Raw genomic sequence first — 14,004 nt, forward strand, 5'->3', positions numbered from 1 at the left:
TACACTGTTTTTATTATTCAGTCACTAAGCCATGTCCAATTTTACCAGGGAGCAATTCACTTGGTTCAATAATATTTTCTGAAAACACAAACACACTTCTAAGAGAAGCGTGGCATGTTGGTGATTCACACCCTTGTGTCAGTTCACTGCCATTTGGGGAAAAATAGCCGAGAACAGCTGCCAAGAGGAAACGTCTCTTCAGCACAGTCAAGGCAACCTCGAGTGTGATGGGGTTCAGGGCCCATAAGCACACCCAGGGCCGGAGAAAGTCTGAAAAGGTCAAACACAACATGAGGCAGGCAAAACGCCAGACATCAGTCACCCCCAAACCAGGAACCACACCCGATACCGCACGGTCAGCAGACCCCAGCCTCAGGCCTCACGCAGTCTCACACCGGGACTATCACCGCTCCAGAGTACTACGACCAAATAGACCGAACGAGGAACCGTCACCTGCAAAAGTACTCCCAGTGGGAAACGGCATCCCAAAACTCCACACAATCCATCTCAGAAATGTTTTTATCTGTTGATATCATCAGGAGCAGCCTACATTTAAAATGCACTCTTGAAAAGGCAGACCAGTTCTGATCAAAGGCCTTCCTCTTGGGGCTTCCCTGGTGGCTCAGTGGTTAAGGATCCTCCCTGCAATGCAAGGAACATTGCTTCAGTCCCTGGCCAGGGAGCTGAGATCCCACATACCTCAGAGCAACTAAGCCTGCACCCCACAACTAGAGAGTCCACACGCAGCAACTAAGACCCAACATAGTCAATATATTTTTAAATACATTTTTTAAAAAGGCCTTCCTCTTTACTATGCTTAAAGCAAAGACTGAACAGATAGGTGAACTATGCTAATATCACACAACATATTTGAGCCTCCATCCCTTCTATGTCAAGTCAATGTCCGGGCCTCAGAGGGTTTTCCTACATCTGGCCAGCCGTTCTGCAGAGATGTGCCCTCAGTTACACGTCTGGTCCCCAAGGCCACATTCCACTGGGAGTGAAGGGAGGTAAACCCCCTCGTGGGAGTCCCCAAACAGATCCCCAAAGTCAAGGATTCCAAACTCATTCATCCTCAGGCACACCACTCCAGTCCACCTCGAGGGAGACTGATAATTAAAAGCAAATTGCAGAGTATGACTGTCATTTCCTTGAACAGAGACCACAGGAGTGTCACCGTGAAACAGACTCGGAGCCAGCCTACCTGCAAAGGAGTAGCCGTGTGACTGAGGCCAGTCACATAACCTTCCTGGGCATCAGTTTATGAGCGGGTCCCTCCAGTGGGTAGGTGGGAGAACTCCATGAGTAACATGTGGAGTTTTGAGAACAACGCCCGCTACCTGTTAGCCAGCATTTAGTAGCACATCTGTTATACAAGCGGGGAAAACAGAGATCCATGTTGCTTTGAATCCATTATCCCGGGCAAATCAAGTGTCAATTCTGACAGAGTGGAGTATTTTTCCTCTCTCAGATTTCTCTTAAAACAAAACAAAACTTTGCTTTCACCATCTTTATTGTTCTCTCCAGACCCACTATGTTTCCTATGCCTCACAGATGATTGATATATAGAAAAATGTGTTCATAGGGAACTACTCCATCTGAGAGGAAGAGGACCTTAAGCTTACAGACCGTCAAAGGTGGGGAACTCACCACTCACACAGCAGCTCTTTGCCTTGCTGGAGACTCCCCTCCTCTTCCTGCTTTTACCTTTTGGGAACATGTAACCGAATCCATACAGCTGACCCTTGATCAACACAGAGGGTAGAGGTGCTAGCCCTCTGCACAGCCAGAAGTCCATGTATAATTTATAGTCCACTCCCTATATAGACATCATTGAATTCAACCAGTTGTGATCATGTAGTACGATAGTTGGAGAAGGCAATGGCAACCCACTCCAGTACTCTTGCCTGGAAAATTCCATGGACGGAGGAGCCTGGTAGGCTGCAGTCCATGATGTTGCTAAGAGTCGGACACGACTGAGCGACTTCACTTTCATGCATTGGAGAAGGAAATGGCAACCCACTCCAGTGTTCTTGCCTGGAGAATCCCAGGGGCTAGGGAGCTGGTGGGCTGCCGTCTATGGGGTCGCACAGGGTCAGACATGACTGAAGCGACTTAGCAGTACAATAGTATTTACTATAGAAAAACATCCATGCATAAGTGGACCCATGAAGTTCAAACCTGTGTTGTTCAAGGGTCAAGCACACTGCCAGAGAACCCTGATGCTTGCTGGGATGGCAATGACAACAGAACTGGATTATAGTTGGGAGGACGTTAAGCCTTTAGTGTGAACCTCACAACACCACTGAGAAATACAGTACATATTATTCCATCTCTGGCAAAACAAGGGGGCAGAGGAGGGCTGAGAAAGTTTAAGTAACCCGGTCCACTTTTCCTCTGAAACTGCAGAGTCAGGAGCCCAGGTCTCCTAACTCTGAGGTGGGGCTTCAGTCCATCATCACTCACTTTCCCATTCAGAACTGTGACATGCCCACATTACCCTCTCTGTGTGATGGATAACATCTGTTCTCCCAGCCCTTCCTACTTATTCTGCCCGGGTAATTCATTATGAGTGGGCAGTGGTAGTTTTTCCAACATACGAACTTGTTAGTTTAATCAGGAAGCCAAAAGCATAACAGGAAAATCTGTCACACATCACATATTCATTAGAACTTTACAAACTCTGATCTAAATCTCTAACACCTAGAGGAATGACTAGCTAATAACGAGCTCCATCTCCACTCCCAGGCTAAAAAATGAATATGTTACCTAGTTATTTCTTCCCAAGGACATCAGCCATTCACTTGTTATTGCCTTCTGGAAATCATACGCAATATGAAACTGAGATCACATTAGCTAAAACTTTTAGTTGTATGGTGATGGAATCAGCTGTGAGAGTGCACTAAGATCATTTAACACAAGCAGGCTGTTGATGACAGAGCTATCGCCCACTGCTGCTACTGCTAAGTCGCTTCAGTTGTGTCTGACTCTGTGCGACCCCATGGACTTCAGCCTACCAGGCTTCTCCGTCCATGGGATTCTCCAGGCAAGAACACTGGAGTGGGTTGCCATCTCCTTCTCCCATGCATGAAAGTGGAAAGTGAAAGTGAAGTCGCTCAGTTGTGTCTGACTCTTAGCGACCCCATGGACTGCAGCCTACCAGGCTCCGCCATCCATGGGATTTTCTGGGCAACAGTACTGGAGTGGGGTGCCATTGCCTTCTCCATCGCTCACAGAGAAGAGCAACAACTCACAATGGAGTAGGAATCTGCCGTGTCCTGAGCTAGTTTCTGAGAGGCTGTACTTTCTGTTTCCGCTCTGATCACCGTAACAGTTAACACAGTTGACATGAGAAGCGGGGAAGGGAGAATGTAATGACCATATCCATTTCCACCCCCCATAAACAGCAATGTCTCCAGAAAGGCTCAGGCTACCTTCCTATAGCAATGTGGTCCTCCATACTCATCAGTTGTCTTTGGGATGCTGGCTTTGAGCTGACAGCAAAGCACCTCACTTCACACTCGGGGTGGGGAAGCAGGGTGCTGTGAATCAAGCTGCCTGCCTAGCGCGGCAAGGAAAGGGGCTGTGGCCACCAGCCCCAGGGAAGCTGATGCAAATGGCCAGGCGTTTCCACCAGCACGTGGGTCTCATATCACAACTGCAAAGGAACCTCCACCGCTGCTCCCAGGAAACTCCTTCCAGGTGGAAGGTTTCTTTCCAGGCTCTGTTATGACTTTTCCAAGCCTACGGCGTCACATTTTACCCTCAGCAAACAGGGAGAAGGTTTCAGCCCCATCCTGATGAACAATGCCACATTAATAAAACATTCCTGGGTCCATTAATTCAAATAAATATTTAAGCACCAAGGTGGCAGGTGCCAAGACAGATGCATGGACAATTCAGATGCAGTTCCCAGGCCTCCGGGGCACCAGGCCAAGTGGACCAGCACCTCTCCTCAGCGCTCTGGGATCACACACAGTGCCTTTGTTGTGAGCATCTATTAAACCATCTGTGAGACCCACTGGTACTACAGGGATGGCAACTGAGAGCCTCCTTAAAGAGATGTCAGAACAGTGGTATAAGAAGCCAGGCCCTAAATATTCCCTGGCTATCCCACGCCCAGCCAGGGCTTGACTGACACAAGTAATGGGCAGTCAACATCCACGTGACTGGAAAACGATGGATTACGCTTACCAGACATTCTAGGTTGGAGTATAATCTGATGACATGGCGGAGCGGAAAGATCAGCTGGGCGGGGCCACATCATCTGGGTTCTTTCTAATGCCTGGCACAGAAGTGTGACCCTGATCAAGTCCCTACTTAACTTCTCAGTGAGGCTCACTACATTTATTCCTGCTGACCCCTGGTACATCATTGTCTTTCCTTTAAAAAAAAAAATTAATATATTGCAGTTTTTTATAAGTATAGAGGAGTTAGAGCAGACATCTGTATCTTCAAAACACAGTTAACATTTTATAGCCTATTCCTACTCACCTTGGATTTTTTAAAAACTAAATTTAATATTACCATTGAGTGTTCCATCCCCCTGTAATTGCCCACCCTCTAACCCCCAAAGGATAGCCAATATTGACAGTGGAGAGTTCCCTCACATCCATGTCAGTAGCCAGGAACACAAAAATATAAATCCAGAAATGCACAATATTTGGGGCTGTATACTTCAGATAAATGGTAGCAGATACATTGTTGTTCAATCGCTCAGTCATGTCTGACTCTTTGCGACTCCATGGACTGCAGTGCTCCAGGCTTCCCTGTCCCTTCACCATCTCCCGGGGCTTGAGCATATACTATATACTACATAATTTTACTTTTCCTATTCATAATTGGTATTTATCCTTTTTGATGCAAGTATATCTGGTTCACTCATTTCGGTATTCCATCACAAGTGGGACCATTATTTATCTCCTCTCCTACTGGTGGGTCTACATAAGTGTTTGTTCACATATTAACTCATTGAAGATTACTCAGAATCTACTGGTTGTGCCACATACTATGCAGGCATTGGAGACTTACAGAGAAATGATACAATTTTCACATTCAGGGCAAAGATAAAGAGCTCCCTTGTAGAAACGCCAAGGTTGGGGGAATCTCGCCGACTATGCCAGCAGTCAGTTGGATATTTATGTTTAGAGCTCAGGAAGGGAGCTAAGGCTTAAGAAATGAGCCTAGAGGTCTTATGTTTACAGGTTGAAGGTGAAGCTATGAGAGCAGATGAGTCGACCAAGGGCACATATGTGACTAGTCAACTCACAGCCATGCGAGATGAAAAAGAACTACTGTTTTTATGCCACTAAATATTGGGGTGGTTTGTATGCAGAAAAACAGATAACCAAACAAGAGATCACTCTACCAGTAAGCCCAAACCAGACTAACTGGAATGGTGGCCCTCTACAGCAGATCATGCCAGAGATCCACAGTAACAGCACAGCTGGCATGTCTGCGTGTGCGACAGCTACAAACAATACAACAACCAGGCTGTGACATTACCCAACACCACCTGTGGCCAGGGACACATTGTAGCAGTTAGCTTTCCCCCTACATCCCAAGAGTGTGTCCTTAAGCTACAGCTACATAGGGTTCTGACGTCTGCCCCGTCACACCCCACAGCTTCCCCAGGAAACTCCCTTAGATACAAAGCATCTTAGACACTGCATTATCAAGCGGAATGTTAGAAGAATCATATGCTTGTCTGCGTGTGTCCACCATCTCTACACGCATCAGCAAAACCCTCCAAATGAACATGCAAGAGTAGCGACAAAGAAGCCAGGTGTTCACTACGTAGGGTGAGGGCTGGAGATGCCTTTTCTCTGGAGGTAAGGCCTCCTGTGTGGAAAGCACAGCTGATGCGAGGTGCAGGAAAACCAAAATGGAAGAGAAGAAAAATGTCCTCAAAAACCAGCAACACAGAGGAGAACATGCCAGAGGCCACGAGAGCAGGTGGGCTGGGTGCCGCCAGACTCAAAGGGGCAGGGATTCTGTTCCTGCAAAGATAAGAAGGCCTTATGGCAGTTGTGACATCTGAGCAAAGATGTGAAGGCCGTGCAAGATTTGAGCACGCAGAGGCAGGGAGTATCAGGAAGAGACCCACACGCAGGACACGCAGCAGGCGGTGTGGGTGAGGGGACCCTGCTGTAAGGCTGGCTGTGGATCGGGGGTACAGAGGAAGGCAGAGGAAAAAGGCTGGACCGAGGAGCACGCTGCACACACACTGCAAGAGCAGAGGACTTCGAGCTGTCGGAAGCGACTGAAAGCTTCTGAGCCAGATAAAGGTGAGATCAGATCTGAGTCTGAGCAAACTTCACTTGGCAGATACGTTGGGAACAGCGGCCACACGCATCAGAAAAAAAAGTGATGTGGAGTCCACGTGTCACCCCCACAGACACAGCTTAAACACAGGTGGCCGCACCAGTGAAAACTCGAGATGAAGTATTTTTCAAGGGACTTGAAAATCATTAAAACAAAAATTTTGTTCCTTTCTGTGGAACTCCAGGTTAGCTTATTAGGAATAAAATAGGACAATGCAATTTTTCAATCTACATTTTTGCATATCTTCTTGCATAACCCTTTAGCTTACCCCTACTTCAAGGACCAGCTCAAGCCTGTATTTCAGAAATTACTAAATTTCTCCAGTTGCCTGGATTGTGCATTTGAGCATAAGGCATTTAAAATGCATGCATTCGTGTATGTATAATTTATATCCCCCATCTTCCAAAAATGATTTGTAGCAAAGTAATTCATTTCATACTGTCTTTTCCAGTCACTGTTTTGCATATCTATCTTATCTACATTATAAACTTCTTTTGAAGAAGGGCTGTATATTATACATCTTTGGTTCTTTCAAAATTCTCAATTCAGTAGAGGCATATGCTAGTGCCTGACAGATTGTTGATTGATTTCTATTGCTCCCTTTCTTGGTAATATTTTGGAGAAAAATTCTGATGTCCATTATTCCTGGCTAACCTTTATTATTCCTGTCCATTACATCTAGCAAAAGTAATCTTTCAGAAGACTTACCAGTTTCCTTTTTAAATACTATTTTTTTTAGAGTTTATCAAAAGCTCAAGTTATAGAAACCTTATTCAAGTGTTAGAAATACAAAAAGAAAACCCAAGTTTCTCCTCTGAAGGAACCTAACAAAGGGTGTTCATGGAAGACAGACTTCAGGGCTGCCGGAGAGAACAAAGCCGTTGCTGCTGACAGGGTGATATAGACCGAACGTTTGTGTCTCCCCTAAATTCATATGTTGAAACCTAGTTCCATTGTGATGGTGTTTGAAGGTAGGGCCTCTAGGAAGTCGTTAAGTTAATGAGGGTGGAGCCCCATGCACAGGATTAGTGCCCTTATAAGAGGCTAAAGAGCCCAGAGTTCTCCCCTTCCACCATCGGAGGACACAGAGAGAAGATGGCCATCCATGAACCAAGAAGCATCCCTGACCAGATGCTGTGTGCACCCCTGCCTTGATTATGGACTCACAGCCTCTACAACAAGGTGAAATGGATTTCTGTTGTTTAAAAGCCACTTAATCTATGGTGTTCTATTACAACAGCCCAAAGGGACACAGATTCCAGGAAACAACAGCTATGAGACAGTAATTAAATCCCTTATTAGGTTTTTCTCCACATCGATCTAGAATTTAACAAGCAACATTCATAAGCTCTACAGTCATCATTTGCAGAAAACCAGGAAATCGCCACCACCCCACCATGGGTGGGTTACTGTTCCTGCTACTGATGCTGCCCTTTCCTTTTTTTATTTGACTTTTAAGGCAATTTTCTTAAACCAAGGCCTCAAAATGTAATGTTTAAAATCAAAGCAGAGTAGCTCCCTAGCCTTGTAGGTACTGAAGTCTTCCTACAACTGACCTGGCGTGTGTTACAATGCAGCACAGGGAAGCTACTACCTCTTGGGTCCATTCAAGAAGAACCTCATTGTACCACTTCACTCATGACATGGTCTCACATCCTCCTGGAGCATCAAGTGAGGCTTCTCTTTATCAATATTCAAACAAGCTGTGTTCTAAGTTCTAAGTCTAGAACTCAGAATTCACATTTTCCATAGAAACCATCCTAGAAGTGAGAGGTTCCCAAGACAGCTCACACAGCCTATATGCTCCAAATAGAGCAAATATGTTTCTATGAGGAAGTGCATTCAAATTACATATCAGCAGCTGTGCTTGGGTATACATGTGCCCCCAGGATGGGAATTTTTAGTAAAAACTCCATCTTTTGAGGATGGCTTCAATACATCATCATTTGTGAGTACATCGCAGTCACTTGCCACTTGGACAAAAAAAAACTGGACGAGGTCCTACCCTATCATTTAAATGCACTGGAGGTTCATAAAGGAATCGTTAAAGTGGCAGCCTATCTTACAGTGGGCTTCCCAGGTGGCACTAGTGGTAAAGAACCCGCCTGCCAACGCAGGAGATGCAAGAGAGTGAGTTCAAGCCCTGGTCGGGAAGACTGCCTGGAGGAGGAAATGGCAACCAACTCCAGTATTCTTGCCTGGAGAATCCCATGAATAGAGGAGCTTGGCTGGCTATGGTCCATAGGACTGCGGAGAGTCAGACACGGCTGAAACAGTTTAGCATACACACCCTATCTTACAGCAGCTTTGATTAATCGAGTATTTAGCATATGAACATTGTGCATTCCCCTCCTACACTCAGGGTGATAGGAACTCTTGTCTTCCAAGTTCTTTAACACTTTACCTGTAAAGTGTCCTAGGGCATTTACAAATCTTACTCATATTCAACTTATCTGCATATGCCTGGTAACTCAGTCACCACCACAAGTATTAGAAAGCTATCATCACCATTTAAAGACGGCACCTCCTAACAGTCAACATACATGAATCTCATCCCTTAATCCTTACAATCATCCCCCAAAGCGGGTAGACTCAGAAGGTAAGGGATATACCTGAAACAAAAGGCAAGGGACAGCCCCAGAAAGTGTTAGCTGCTCAGTTGTGTCCAACTCTTTGCGACCCCATGAACTGTAGCCTGCCAAGCTCTTCCATCCACAGAATTTCCTAGGCAAGAATATTGGAGTGGGTTGCCGTTTCCTTCTCCAGGGGATCTTCCTGACACAGGGATTGAGACTTCAACCCAAATCTGCCTACTACTTTGCCTTCTTTGAGTCACTCCAGGCTGCTTCTCTCCTTGTGCAGGAGTCTCTCGGGGCGCACGGGTGCTCATTTGTTTATCAAATGAGCCACATGCCTTAGGGCCACTGACATATCACCAGCCCCCAGGGCCTACAACTCAGTACTCATCCCCCAGTCTGGCTTCTATTCAGTGCCTGCCTGTAGCTTCTTCAGATCTAAACTCCCATTTATATACAGGTTGTACTGAAATTTTCCCAAAGCTTTTAATACTAACACACTGAAAGGAAAAGAGGGGGAAATGAGACTATACAAGTCAAGGGTTTGGCCAAGGGGATGATGATGTATTGAAGCCATCCTCAAAAGTCGAGGAGAAACTGGGGACCTACTCAGGTCAGCCCCATCAGGACCTGTCACTGGAATTACAGCCGAGCCCTCTGCCAGTGGACTTGGGCTATTTTAGGCCTGTTACTTCATAAGACTCTAGCATCTGCTATGCTTCTCCAGGTTTCTAATTTCAGCTGCAAAGACAGAGTCCAGGAAATGAGGCAGACACATCCAAGGGTCTACAGAAACAAAGAGAAGAATCCAAATGAATAACTGCCTGCCTTGAAAAGATTTCAAGTAAGAGGCTCAGAAGATAGAAAAGGTTAGAAGAAAGAAATGACAGATAAGCAGAGCCACAGCCCTAAGCTGAAATTCAGAAGAATCATGAAATCATAAAACCAAGAAACAGTGATGGGAGAGGCATTGAGGGAATGACTGAGTCTTGCATTTGAAAAATGAGGAGTCTAGAAAGGTTACGTGACAAACCCTAGGTCACACAGCTAAATGGGAAGGGGGATGAGAGTATGGGGTTCCTGCTTCTGGGCATTGTTCTAACAAACCTCAGGAAAGCAGAACGTGTGTGAAACCCATAACTTTGACTGATTCAGTTTCTAATGAAAAAGCATCCTGTCTGCACAACAAAAGAGTTATAAAGGTACCGTGGAAACCATGAGGCTCCTGGAAGAAGTTAGTCAAATGGTTAACTGGGCCATAACTTTCAGGTTCTCCAAAGGGGTGATATTCAATTTCTTAAAAAGCCACTGTCACTATGAACACCTTTGACATACGGGAGCTCAAAATGAAATTAAGAAAGGCGTTAGAAATGATACGGTATTAAGTAGGAAGTGAACACATCAAGTAGACACTCTAGTGTTAGTTAACTTACTGCATCACTGAATAAATGTCAAGACTGTTGGGCTCCAAAAACACTTTAAGAATTTCAAAGCCTAAATAAGCATGACATAAAATTCAAAATCCATAAAGGAAAAAGACTGACAGATATGCCATTCTTTTTAGATTCTCCATAAACAAATTTAAAAACAAATGATAGTTAAGAAACATGCGCAAATGTACAAAGAAAGGTTTAGTATCTTACTCTCAGAGCTCCTATAAATCAGGAACAAAATATATAAACAACCTTTCGAAAGACCAAGAGTTGATAACTAGTGAGAAGCTGCTGTGTAACATGGGGAGCCCGGCCCAGCACTCTGTGACGACCTAGAGGGGTGGGATGGGGGGGTGGGGAGGCTCAAGATTATATGATTATGACTGATTCACGCTGATGTATGGCAGAGACCGGAGAAGGCAATGGCACCCCACTCCAGTACTCTTGCCTGTCAAATCCCATGGACGGAGGAGCCTGGTAGGCTGCAATCCATGGGGTCACTAAGAGTCAGACATGACTGAGCGACTTCACTTTGACTTTTCACTTTCATGCATTGGAGAAGGAAATGGCAACCCACTCCAGTATTCTTGCCTAGAGAATCCCAGGGATGGGGGAGACTGGTGGGCTGCTGTCTATGAGGTTGCACAGAGTCAGACACGACTGAAGCAACTTAGCATGGCAGAGACCACCAAACACTGTAAAGCAATTATCCTCCAGTTAAAAAAAAAAAAGTGAATCAACATATGAAAAGATGTTCATCCTTAACCATGATTTAAGAAATGGCCATTAAACAGCAACATACCATTTTTTAACCTACAAGTTTTGCAAAATATTAAGACTGGTAACACTAAAAGGTAAGGAAATAGCCACATTCAACACTGTTGACAGAATAACAAAATGGGTTAAACCTAGAGGGCAACTTAACCCAGGTGGACAAGTCTGGTCAAGTCTAGGAGTCTCTCCTACAAAAGCACTCACCTGGAGATGAAGTAAATAAATAAGGATATTAACTGCAGCATGGTTTGCAGTTGTACAAATTGAGAATCGGCCTAAATTTCCATCAGTCATGGCGTGGAAACATACTGCACAGTCGTTCGTGTGACTAATATGTGGGAGCAGGCTAACACGCTTGCTTTGGAAAGATAATCAGGGCATATTAAATGAAACCATTACACAACACATACAGGATGATCCTTGTTTTGTTTTTTTTTTTAATGTTTTTTTTTAATTTTTTAAAAAATGTTTAAAAACATTTTTTTAAAATGGTGGTTTGTGCATGCAAAAGGCAAGTCTGAAAAGCTTATAGCAAAACCTAACAGTTATCTCCAACTGAGTGGGATTATAAGAAGGAAGGAGGCAATGTGTTAGGAAGAAAAGTAGTAAGATCAGGGATGATCATTATTTTCTCTATTGTTTTCTGCACCTTCCTAATTTTCCATAATACTCAAAGAGTTCTTTTGCATTGAGAGAAAATTCAATGAAAATACTAAAAATTTCATAATGAAATATATAGAAAAAGGTGGTGCATTGTGAAGGGAAGGGAGACGCCATCTAGGAGAAAATGACAGAGGTGGCCCTCAGTCTATACTACTGCCCCATGGGACCATTTATAAAAAAAAAATCTGTAAGCAGATAATGTTTTATTTCCATCAGAGATTTAACACAGACTGAGTACTCTGATGTTCTTAGAACTCCTCACCCACACACCTGGTACATAACACACAATGTCCATGATATGATACTGACTCTATTAGGCCACCAGAAACTAAAGCCAGGACATATTGCCCATGGACCTGCTCAGTAATAAAAACCTCTAAGCTTTAAACACTTTTTATACAACATTTCTCACAGCAAGACTGTCTGCAGTGCCCCTTTCACCAGAGTACTCAGACCACGTACTCATAACATGGCTGTTATGGCTCCTACATGAACCCCCTTCATAGCTTCGTATTTTCACACATCCTCAGGGATGTTCCATCTTTAGTGAGAATGGAATTACTTGGAAGTCAGAGGTATGAGTCAGCCCCAAATTTAGGAAACAAGGTGGGTCAGTATCACCCACCTCCCAATCCTAGTTACTTCTGGAGCTAGACTGTACTGGTACCAGGTGTGTGGGTGAGGAGTTCTAAGAACATCAGAGCACTCAGTCTGTGTTAAATCTCTGATGGAAATAAAACATTATCTGCTTACAGATTTTTTTTTCTTTATAAATGGTCCCATGGGGCAGTAGTATAGATTGAGGGCCACCTCTGTCATTTTCTCCTAGATGGCTTCTCCCTTCCCTCCTGGTCAACAAGTTCAGAACCTTGGAAAACACTTTTTTCTCCGTCATCTTCCAGTCTCTAAGATGATGAAGTAATCTGGAACACTTCTAAGAGTGAAAGGAAGCCCCTGTAATAGTAAGTTGATGCATATGAAATGACCACATGTGATCATTTTTGACCAACAGAAAGGCAGTTTCACCTATGCCAGGCCAATAGGTATAAACCAGCCATCTCTGGCGCAAAGACATGTGATCAGCCAGCACCTAAGCCACACCAGACCCTTTCCCACCTGCTTCCCTCACCACCTCTCCCCTTTCCCCATCTGAATCATTTTGGTCCAGGCATCCTTTGCCTTTAAACTCAGACTGGCAAGTGCTACGGTCTCCTTGCTTTCAATCTCTCTCCTCTCCGACCCAGCCTACCAATAGCTAGGAGATCCCCCTACCTGAAACCCAAGTTGGCTCTTCACTCCTTGTTCGAGAACGACCAGTAGTTCCCAGAGCCTTCTGTAGGTTGTTATTCGAGGCCCTCAGTGCTCTCTGACCACTATCTACACTCTCTCCTTCAGTCTGACCTTTACGAGCCACCCACTAACCTGTTATTAGTTGGTCCACTCTACGTAAGTGCAAATCCTTCGCCACTGACCTCATTCACACTGAACATCCTTAAAAATTGAATTCCCTGCACCCTTGCTTTGCATTCCTGCATCCTGTCCTGTTCCTGTCTCCTCTCCTTAATCTCTAACTTTGCATTTGCCCAGGGGCCCAACATTGGAGTCTATGATGGCTTCTCAGCTTGGCTACCATACACCCCCATCTCTGGCCGATGTCTGCGCTCAGCTCCTCTAGGAGACCCCGCTAAGCCAGCCCAGTCCCTGCAGCCTCAGCTGGTGCCCACCCAGGGGCTGGTGGAATCGGGGAACTGTCCCTGCACATGCAGTCAGCCAGTCCAGTGGAACTACCCCATTTCTTGAGAAAGCCCTGGATTTTCAAAATAACCAAATATGATTCCCTCTTCCTGGAATGCTCCACCCTCCCCTATCTTATCTTCCTGTAATTCTCCCCATCCTTCATGACTTCAGCCTTCTCTGACTTTCCTCCCACATCCATTCCCACAGACAACCTGGCTTGTCCCAGGGCTGCTCATACGCTTACATCAACCAGACAGGAGGCGCCATAAAAGCAATCTCAACCACTCTTTTGAATCCCAGACATACTCCACTACCTGGCTCACCGAAAGCGCTCAATGAAGATGTATTTAGTTGTACTGATAAAATGTGTTTGGTCCATGTGTAAATTATACGATGGCTTGAACACAACTAGAAGTTTCAAAACTTCTTGGGCTATAGCAGTGTGGTTAGGATAGTTCTTGCCAATAACAGGTAAACATGTAAATTCTGATATTTTT

At 44.8% G+C, this 14,004-nt stretch overlaps 1 protein-coding gene across 2 annotated transcripts in view; it reads right to left on the reverse strand.

The window, feature by feature from the left end:
• Positions 1-14,004, reverse strand: part of MYO5B (myosin VB) — a 333,332-nt gene that overhangs the window by 223,676 nt on the left and 95,652 nt on the right. The window contains exon 1 of one of the 2 annotated variants that reach the window (XM_070779032.1): positions 7,881-8,026. The exons of the other annotated variant lie outside the window; for it this stretch is intronic. Within the exon in view, the coding sequence (XP_070635133.1) occupies positions 7,881-7,931 (51 nt within the window). The 5' untranslated portion in view covers positions 7,932-8,026. Of the gene's footprint in view, positions 1-7,880; positions 8,027-14,004 lie in introns of those variants that run through there. 2 annotated transcript variants of the gene reach the window in all.

The sequence above is a fragment of the Bos indicus genome, chromosome 24 (assembly GCF_029378745.1).
Source record: "Bos indicus isolate NIAB-ARS_2022 breed Sahiwal x Tharparkar chromosome 24, NIAB-ARS_B.indTharparkar_mat_pri_1.0, whole genome shotgun sequence".
In the NCBI taxonomy this organism is placed as follows: Eukaryota; Metazoa; Chordata; class Mammalia; order Artiodactyla; family Bovidae; genus Bos; species Bos indicus.